Here is an 11,043-nt window from a genome sequence, read left to right as displayed (position 1 = left end):
CCTAAAAGATCTTTGGATTTTTTTAGTATCCACATCTGGTTCACGCCACCTCTAGAATGGGCAGTTTCACAATAAATTTGAAGTCAGGCTTTGATTTATTAAATATGTTGCAATCTGTGGTTTTTACGGTATTTTATTCCATTGAATACACACTAGAATTTTGAAGTTTCATTTTAACGCTAAATTGCTAGAACGGAAAAAAAAATACCTTTAAAATGTGCAAGTCAACTTTGTTTTTGGTTGCAGTATCGATTTAGATTTTCCCCAAGGGTGAATTTCAATTAGCACCAAAGTAGATCAGTAGTGAGTATTATTTAATCATAACATGGACTTACATTGACAACAACGGTGTGTTTATTAAACGACGAAAAGTATGTATAATTTGGACACTTTTTTTTATTATCTAATATGCATATGTGTTTCGCTTTATACAATTGTTGGGAATATAACATTTTAATATTCAGGAAAATAATTTACATTTCCAACATGCTAACATCTCATCAATAAAAAATATATGTTTCAGGTACTCATACCCTAAAATGAATATCTTTTTAACTTGAAATTAAAGTTTCTCATAACTTAAACGAAACTTCATAAAATTGGTTTCAAAAGCCGAAAAAATTTAGGGCGATTAATCTTAGATAACAATTATTTGATGTTTTTTGTTTTATTCGCCTTGCCTTTCTAGTGACGAGGACGACGATGGCATCAATAGTTGAATTCATGTTTAAAATTAAGTTTGATAAGAACTGCATGTGATACATCAAGTATATTTTGTGAGAAGTTTCTTTGTTGTCAGTCCATGTCAGATTGACTAGTATTTTGAGGCCTGTCAGGTTTCATCGACTTTGAATGTATAAGCAATTTTCAATGTTAAGGTTTTTTTCTTTTTAAGTTGGTTTAATGGGATCTACTTGCGATAGATCAATGATATTTTCTACAAAGTTGCATTACCATCATTACATACCAGTTTGAGAACTTTTTCGTCTCCATGTCCCATGTGATGCTCCAGTGATTTTCAAGTAATAACCGATCTTCAATTTTAAGTTTTCAACTGAAGTTAGTTTGATTGTAACTACTTATAATAGACAACCATGTTGTCATAACTGCCTGTACATTTCAGTTTGTTGACCATTTCCAGCGACTTTAATTTTGATTAATACAGTGTACACTGATTATATTTTTTATGCAAGTTTTTCTGCAGACTGGCGAGACATATCTCTGTGTCACCAGTTTCTCTATATTATTTACCCAGTATTTTAGTCAAACATGCAGTAGACAAATAAATCAATTTTCTTATACTAGTACTAGTATGATTTAAAACTCTTGGTTTTGACGGAGACATTTAAGAATTGCAAGATTGTCCACTTTGTCCTGTCTTTTCTCTCCCCTTTTTAATAAGGATGTGTACCAAAAAATAAATGCTTACCACCTGAAATAAAATCGCCATTCACAAATAATCATATAAAATAGTAATTAATTAGATCTATCAATAAAACAAACACTAATTAATATTCGAAAGTTAATTAATGAGTAATGATGTTTTATTTTCGTTAATTAACCATTACACATTTACTCCACCAATAACTATTTTACTTGACAGAGCATCATGAGTATTAGTGATGAGTTCTATAATAAAACATCCAGACAGATTGCTTATAGTCAAGACACAGTTGAAATTGACCCAACTGTACAAGCCAAACTACTCGAAATACTTAAAGAGAGATTTAATATCACTGGTGTACAGGCACTTAACCAACAATTTCTGGACCAACTTCTCAAAGGTTTGTTAACACTATAAAACATACGTATACATATGAACAATCTGACCACACAGATATGAAAAAAAGCATTGTCTAAGTTTTTTTTATCACCTAAACAAATGTCAAATGAATGCCATGATTTTTCTTCTGAGACTGGGAAATAAGACTTGGTAATATATTAGCCCTATTTTTCATCTATTAAAAAAAAACTTATCAGAATATTGTAAAAATAAGGAGATGTGGTATGATCTCGTGGAACAATGAATACAGATGTATGTTGGACCAATGGTTTTTATATGTAGTTACCGTGAGAAATGATCAAACTAACGTAAAATATGGAATCTGTGTTTGCAAAGAAATAACATTAAGTTGACATTGGAATTTACATCTAAAATTGTTTCCCCCAAAAGAAGAATTATTTGCAAAACCTTAAGGTGTTACACACCCTTAGAAACGAGAAGACAGTGAAATATTCAAAAAGAAAAACGATATATATATATAGCGTTGTGATATTGGTGCTGAGTGTCATTATCAGTTGGAGTGTTCCCAGGCGCCATACACATACGAAACAAACACATTTACCGTACTCGTTATCAAAATAAAAAAGGAAAAAAAAATACTATGTATCATAATAGTCTCTCCAAAAAGTGTTCATACCTTTATTTATCGTTTCATTTCTAAATTCGATCTAGCTACCATATATGAATAGATACAATATAATACTCTGTTCGCTAATTGTTCTATATTCTTCTTCAGATTACAACATGACACGTGAAGATTTTCTAGCGAGTATTGACGAGAGCACGACCAAGTTGACGACAAAAATAGTGGACAGTGGGGATGATGGTGATTCTGCAATCAGCTGGGGCCTTATAGTGCCTATTGTCTTAATAGGTGTGTTTCTTGCTTGTGTAGCCGGTTGTTTGTACTGGCACCAGTGGAGAGACAAAAGAAGGTCTAACCACCATAGCGTAGACAGAAGTGTCAACACCTCATTTGACCGCTTCTCCAGAGTTATTGGACGAACACCAACTAGCCAGATTGACTATGTCCGTGGATCGACTCGTTCAACAACACCATTGAATATATCAGATAAGGTCAATGTAGTCCCATTAACAAGTTCAAATCCTGGACAGTTCAAGTTTTACTGGGACAAAGACAACTGGAAGCTTTGTCCTCCAGAAGACAGTTTACCCCACGGTGCCTTGGCTGGTTCACGATCGAGTCTTCTACGACAGAATCTTTCACCGATCGATGAGATGGAATCTCCAAGTATGTATACAAACACAACGAGAAGCTATGACGTTGATGCTCAACCTCCATTCTCTCCCTATCATTTGACATGGCTTACTCCGAAGGCTCCTCCACCATCATACGAAGAATCGGAACTTAGTTCACCAGACAAAAGTCAGCGGATCAACACATATAGTGGGTACACCGGATATAGCAAAGACAACACGACAGACAACACATGTAGCGGATGTACAGGATATAGTAAAACCAACACTACAGACAACACATGTAGCGGATATACAGGATACAGTAAAACCAACACTACAGACAACACATGTAGTGGATACACAGGGTACAGCAAGAACACGAATTCTCCTTTCTATCCAAATAATAATACTCCAACAACAGATTTCTATGAGTTTACATCAGAGCATGAAAGCTTACCACCAAAGGTAGCACTCATGGCGAATTCTTATCCATTGTCGAATGGTAACTCTCGTTTTACAAGCTATCCATCAACACCACATTCTTCGCTGGAAAGTCTTTCAGAATCACAGGTAGATACGGTTGAGGAGATTTCATACCGTCGCCACAACACATCACACGACAATATTTATGACAAACCTGACAATGCTTACAACAGGAACAGTCAATTTAGCCACTATAGAATTGAAACCGACCACAACCGAAACAGTGTGTACAGTGCGAACGAGAATTACCATTCCCAAGACAGTCAGTCTAGTAATTATAATACCGCTAGGGACCATACCAGTCAGTACGAGGAGGAGTATAGTATGGGTGTACCAAGTCTGCCCAGCAGCATACTCTATTATCATCAAAAGATGACCAACGTCAACGTGATGATGTCCGGTAAACCACCATTATTCTCTCCACATGCTTTCCGTACTAGTCAAGCAAGCAGTCTGGAATCGTCTGATACTAACTATACAGACAATACCTCAATGCTTCCCTGTGTGGGTAGTAGTATCACGTCAGGGAATCCCACAGGAATATCGTCCCTCCATCAAACCAACAGTGTCCATACTTCCATGGGACAACAACATCCTGCTGAACTGTCAGAGAATGTTAGTCCAGAAGATTTGTCTAAAATTGTAGATGAACTGTCTTCCATCCGACCCGGCTCAAATGAACCAACATCCGTTAACCATGGAATTATTAATAGTATGATCGGCTATGAAGGTCCTGTGGGACAGAGTTATGTTGCTGATATTTATCCCCCACAACAACAAGAACCTTTAACCGGAAACTTTAACCAAAATATAACAGAATTGTTTAGAAGCTGGAGTGTAACAGCGGAGTTAGATTACAGTTCTGTCAGCAGTCAAGGGGCCGGGACTTCAATGCAGACACCGTTGAACGAAGGCTCATTCTCATGGGATACCTATCCACTAAAGAAGAACACTTCCAAGAACCTTGTTGCAGAAGTTAAACATGGTCGAGTCGTTACTGATGTTAATCATAATGTTGTAAGCCTCAATAATTTACCACAACCAGGAAGAAATGTTCAATTTTCTGTTCCAGTTCTAGTGGACAAAACCTATTGGGTTTGATAAGGTATTCAGCCAGATATTTTGAGATTGAACTATGCTATTGCTATACGAAACACAATTTAAGTAAAAAGAACATGTTAGAAAAGTGCTACATAATTTATTTTTTCATATTGTACATACATGAATATTGCCATCATGCAGTTTGTCTGGATTTGTTATATTGTATTTATTTCCACAGAAGTATATAACATAAATATATCATCACGTATGTTTGTTTGTTTGTTTTTTGTATTTGTTCATGTTACAATTTGATTTTAAATATTTGAAAATACAATCAATTGTAAGCTAACTCAATGGTGTACCATTTGTTTCAAATGATGTTTTTATCGGTTAAACGCTATTCATGTATCGGTTATTTGCTATTTTATCGGTTAATCGTTAATTAGATATCGGTTAACCACTTACCAAGTTGAAGTTGGTTATATCAAATCAGACTGCAATTTTGAATCATCAGAGGGATAAATGTTGCACCTAAAAAATTGACAAAACATTCTGAACAGAAAAAAGATTCAACGATCACATAACTTCGATACAACACAAAAATGACTAAATTTAAAACAACAAACATAATATCAAAATATGAAGATGTTGTATGATCGCCGATCAGTTATGGGATTACAATAAACATAGTAAGCTAAAAACAAAAGACGGCGAAATATAAAATGTAATAATTAAAACGAGAAAACCAACGGCCTTATTTATGTCCAAAACCAAAAACGAAACACAAATATGGAATACAGCAACAAATGGCTATCCCTAATTACATGTTCCTGGCAGGCACATACATAGGCGGGCTGAAACATCATCAGTTTGCTGGCGCCAAACCGTTAGCCTAACCACCGTGGCCTAGCATGGGACAGTGGTGCAACAGTTCAACATAAGAACAAACTATAAGAATCTGCTGAAAAGGGCACAACTCTTCAGATCAACACAAAGCACATAACAAAACAAACAAAAACTAAAAAACACTCGAATAGTAAAGTATCTTCCTATGGTTTTGTCTACTTGGACATTGACGCCGGATGACTGGGTCACTGCAAGTATATGTTTGGCTATGGTTGCTGTTTAATTGAGACATGCTACACTTCTCTCCTTTCGTTTATCCGATAATCAGATCTTTCCTACCGAAAATAATAATACAAAATTTAGACACACACACATGAGCCAAGCAAAAGTGTTTTTCCTTATTTTTCCATGCCCAAAAGCTTGTACCGCTCACTTGGGTCTTTACGCAAGGTCATCATAAGAGGTTAACACAGGAACAATAAAGCTATCAGCTTGATGTCGACAGCCTTTGTAAGATTTAATACAACTTCATGTCTATACTTCAGATGTAATAATATGAGTATTCGTCCTGAACGAATTATTACTTCTTAGAGCTGGCTAGAATTTTCAGTCCGAGAAGAAAAATGGTCAGTTTTTAGTATAATCCTTAACGAGAAGAAAAATGGTCAGTTTTTAGTATAATCCTTAAATGAAAATTATAAAGAACATTTTTTAACAAAAAAATAACCTTAAATCGATCAGAAGTATAGGTATGTTTTTAGTTCCGGGTGAAAAATTATCCATTTTGATGATGTTATTTGGAATACTGTATCCAAACCGACAACAACAGCAAAGTATCTCGTGGAATAATATTTAGATAACTGCCAAAATGGTATATTTGAATGTGTTGATATTTCCCGCTTGAAAAGAAAGACGGGAGGACTATGCGATGGTAAATTGGACTCCCGATTATCAACTAACATGCAACACGCAAAAAACAATCTCTTAGAAATTTTAGCATCAACGAGTATTTCATATGACAACGTTTTTTAAAGAAGTTGATGAACAATGAAAATTAGGTCAAGGACAATAGACCTGTGACAGAAATAAGTAATGTAAGGCATACAAGATGAGGCATCCAATATCAAAATCAAATGGGGTATGATTGCCAACGAGACAACTCTCCACAAGAGACCAAACAACACAGAAATCAACAACTATATTAAAGTCACTGTACGTTTTCACAATGAGCAAAGCCAATATCATAGTCAGCCATAAAAGGCATAGGAATGACAAATGTAACACAATTCCATGGAGAAAACTAGCGGCCTAATGTATGAACAAATGGTTTACACCTCCCACACTGTATACTTATCCCTATTTAGACATCAGATGAGACAATTACAGAAGTAACTACTACAGATATAATTCCAAAATCATGGTCAAAGTATTTTGTCTATTCTGCAACAGCCAAGACAATAAATACTAGTAGATGATCCAGGGTTTGTTTAATTGGAATTAAGAGAGATGCATGAAAACTTTTACATAACAAACCTAGAGGTTCTAAAGAGCCTGTTCAATTCTACTTTGGTTATGATTATCACGTAAACAAAGATTGAAATCATAACAGATATCCAAATAATGATTGAGGCCAAAAGTTTAATATGGGCTACATAATTTAATCGAAAGCAGAAGACTTTTGTAAAGTTTATAGAAATTACCAATTAATTAATTGAAATTGGAGAAGAAATACTTTATAAGGACAATCACTCCAATAAGATGTCAATTGACATTTTTGCTCGTGTTGACTTATGTGAAGATACTTTTTTCTTGATATTTTATTAGCGGCAGCTTGTAGTATATCTCAACCTACAAAGATACATGTATTAAGGTCTTTAACACAGCACCTCATAAGAAACATCTATGAGGTACACATCTTTTTTTTTATATTCATGCCTTGATTGGTTTTTATTCCAATCAGTGCAGTGCTTCTCTGGAAGATGCATTTGTATGTATTTCCCATAATGGTCTTTTGTTGGATTAGGTCCCCTGATGGTGACCATCTTGGATGATGGCAAGGCTACAACGTAACACCATTTAGCCAGCACTTCAAAAGAAACATTCACATGTTTGTTTTCAATTATTAGGAGGTTTTCTGGGAGAAGAAATTTGTATATGTTTCCCATTGGGTACTTTGTTAAACCAAGTCCCTCCCCAGCGGTCAGCTGGATCATGGATCAGCTTCTAAGTACCAACATTTTGTCAGCAGATCAAAAGGAACATTTATGCCATGTTTGGTTTCAATCCATTCAACAGTTCTCTAAAAGAAGACATTTGTATGTATTGTCCATAGGGTTCTATGTTTAACAAAGCCACGATCCCCCGCTGGCGGCCATCTTGGATGATGGATCGACTTCAAAGTAACAACACTTGATCAGCCCCTCGTAAAAACATGCATGCCATGTTTGCTTTTATTTTATTCAGTGGTTCTCTAAAAGAAGACATTTGTAAGTATTGTCCATAGGGTCCTATGTTAAATGAAGTATCCGCTGGCGGCTATCTTGGATGGTGGATCAGCTACAAAGTAACAACACTTGGTCAGCACCACATAAAGAACATTTGTGACATGTTTGATTTCATTCCATTCTTTGGTTCTCTAGAAGAAGTTAGAAATGTAAAAAGTTAACTTCAATGACGAACAACAGACGCCAAGAGATGAGAACACTCACTTAGACTTCGGGCCAGGTGAGCTAAAAATGGAGTAAGTAGTTAAAGCTCAGAAAATAAACTTGATATACCACACACATTTTCACTCTTTAGATTGAATTTGGTATACCAAAAGAAGTTGTCATGTATAAAGTCACAACAGTTTAAAATTAAATATGTACACTCAACCTGAAACCCACCCACTGCCAGATTGATTGATTGAATGCTGCTGGCTTGACACTGACTGGTAGGACGTTAAGACAACACCAGTAATCAGTAGCGATGCAGAACTTTATACAATATACAAATTAAATAACGATTGCAGGGTGCATACAATACTTGGTACTGGAATAACATTCATTACTTCGTGGAGGCAAAATACATAAAATGCACAATGGTATTGTATGGTGGCCGGATGCGGCCATTTCGTCTTTTCGCGTTTTCGCGTTTTCTCCTTTCACTTTCACGCGAAATCGCGAAAGCGAAAACGCGAAATCGGGAAATCGAGAAAGCGAAAACGCAAAATCGAGAAAGCGAAAACGCGAAATCGAGAAAGCGAAATCGAGAAAGCGAAAACGCGAAATCAAGAAAGCAAAAACGCGAAAACGCGAAAGCGAAAAGGCGAAAACGCGAAATGAAATAGATTTCTCGATTTCGCGTTTTCGCTTTCTCGATTTCGCGTTTTCGCTTTCTCAATTTCTTGATTTTCCAATTTCTCGATTTCGTCTCGGAAGTTAACTACGAACGCTTGCGAAAGCGAAAACGCGAAATCGGGAAATCGAGAAAGCGGAAATGCGAAATCGAGAAAGCGAAAACGCGAAATCGAGAAATCTATTTCATTTCGCGTTTTCGCTTTCGCGTTTTTGCTTTCTTGATTTCGTGTTTTCGCTTTCTCGATTTCTCGATTTCGCGTTTTCGCTTTCTAGATTTCGCGGTTTCGCTTTCTCGATTTTCCGATTTCACATGAAAGTGAAAGGAGAAAACGCGAAAACGCGAAAAGTTGAAATGACCGCATCCGGCCACCATAGTATTAGGCTAATTCACATCCTTGTGTAGAGTATATAAATATCATATACAAAAATAACCTCATTCATACAACAAGAATGCCATGAGTGGTAGATGAATAATGACAATATCTTATTTTGTAAACATATAAAATAGAGGCCCAAAGGAATCTGGTTAATACCCAGGGCTTATTACCATTTGAAGCAAGCATAAATAGAGGCTCCAAGGAGTGTGGCTGATACCCATGGCCATGGCTTATCACCTACCACATGAAGCAAGCATTTGACACCTAGTTCTGTGAATAAGAGAACCTGTAAAAGTTACAGAAAATACATGTCTAATAGCTCTATGAACAAGATGATCTAAAAGGCTAATTCACTGTGGCAATAGAGATGATACCAAAGGTGAAGAACAAATTAATATGTTCTTCCCCTTCTTTACTATAAGTATTTCAATATTTTAGGCTGTCCAATCATAATTTACTGCATTCCTTTTATTACATAACCAGATGCTCCGCAGGGCACAGCTTTATACAAACACAGAGGTTGAACCCCGAACAGTTGGGGCAAGTATGGACACAACATTTAAGCTTGATACAGCTCTGAATTTGGATTGTGATTAAATAGTTGACACAACATGGGTTTCTGACACAGAATGAATGTGGTCTAAGAACTTAAACTTGTAAATTAAATTTTTTTAAATTGGACATTTACCTATTATGGTCTAATATCCAAAATCTAAATACATGGTTAGATTCAGCATATCATAGAACCCCAAGAATTTATTTTTTGATGAAATCAAATAATGTTCAATTTTAGACCCTTTGGACCTCAATGTGGACCAATTTGAAAACCAGGCCAAAATATTAAAATCTAAATACATGGTTAGATTCAGCATATTGAAGAACCCTTATATTGAATTTTTGTTGAAATCAAACAAAGTTATTTTTGGACCCTGATTTGGATCAACTTGAAAACTGGGCCCATAATTCAAAATCTAAGTACTTGTTGAGATTCAGCATATCAAAGAACCAGAAATATTCAATTTTTGTTAAAATCAAACTAAGTTTAATTTTGAACCCTTTGGACCTTAAAGTAGACCAATTTGAAAACAGGAACAAAACTTAAGAATCTTAATACACAGTTAGATGTGGCATATCAAGAACCCCAATAATTCATTTTTTGATGAAATCAAACAAAGTTTAATTTTGGCCCCTAATTCCTAAACTGTTGGGACCAAAACTCCCACCATCAATCACAACCTTCCTTTTATGGTCATAAACCTTATGTTAAAATTTCATAGGTTTCGGTTTACTTCTACTAAAGTTATTGTGCGAAAATCAAGAAAAATGCTTATTTTGGGCCCTTTTTGGCCTCTAATTCCTAAACTGTTGGGACCAAAACTCCCAAAATCAATCCCAACCTTCCTTTCATGGTCATAAACCTTGTGTTTGAATTTCATAGATTTCTATTAGCTTATACTAAAGTTATAGTGCCAAAAAACAAATGTCTTCAGACGACGACGACGCCAATGTCATACCAATATAAGACCAAAAAAAATTAATTTTTGCGGTCGTATAAAAAAATTTGCTGAAACATTGACACTTGAATGGAGAGTTGTCTCTTTGTCACTCATACCACATCTTATATCTATGAAGAAAGTATTCCAAGAGATAATGCAACAAAGATAAGTGGTGTACTCTTGACAATTTTAATTTAACTACTGTAATCAGGCTTGTATAGTTTGCACTGTTACATAGTCCTCACCCCTTCTAATCACTAAATTTCAAGTAAATAAACTTTTTGTAACTGTTAGAAAATGTTTAAAGAAACTCCAAATTGTGTGTGCTCCTTTGCAGTATCTTCATGGAGAAAAATTGAAAAACCTTTTTCTATCATCAAATAGTAGTTGAAAATGCTTGTAAATGATTCTAGCACTCTTCATGAGTTGGGACGTAATTATGAAATCAATACAAACACTAAAGAAGACAAAGAAACAAA

General features: G+C 35.4%; 1 protein-coding gene across 1 annotated transcript; it reads left to right on the top strand.

Annotated features, from left to right (window-relative positions):
* The first annotated feature begins 298 nt into the window (after nt 1-298).
* On the top strand, nt 299-4,775 carry LOC134696215 (uncharacterized). The gene is made up of 3 exons (XM_063557895.1): nt 299-371; nt 1,604-1,784; nt 2,520-4,775. Exons 2-3 carry the CDS (start codon nt 1,610-1,612, stop codon nt 4,565-4,567), a joined length of 2,223 nt encoding a protein of 740 aa, XP_063413965.1. The 5' UTR covers nt 299-371; nt 1,604-1,609; the 3' UTR covers nt 4,568-4,775.
* Nucleotides 4,776-11,043: the final 6,268 nt, after the last annotated feature.

This window comes from Mytilus trossulus, chromosome 1, assembly GCF_036588685.1.
Source record: "Mytilus trossulus isolate FHL-02 chromosome 1, PNRI_Mtr1.1.1.hap1, whole genome shotgun sequence".
In the NCBI taxonomy this organism is placed as follows: Eukaryota; Metazoa; Mollusca; class Bivalvia; order Mytilida; family Mytilidae; genus Mytilus; species Mytilus trossulus.
The sequence above is the reverse complement of the archived record's forward strand: the minus strand, read 5'-3'. Positions and strand labels throughout refer to the sequence as shown.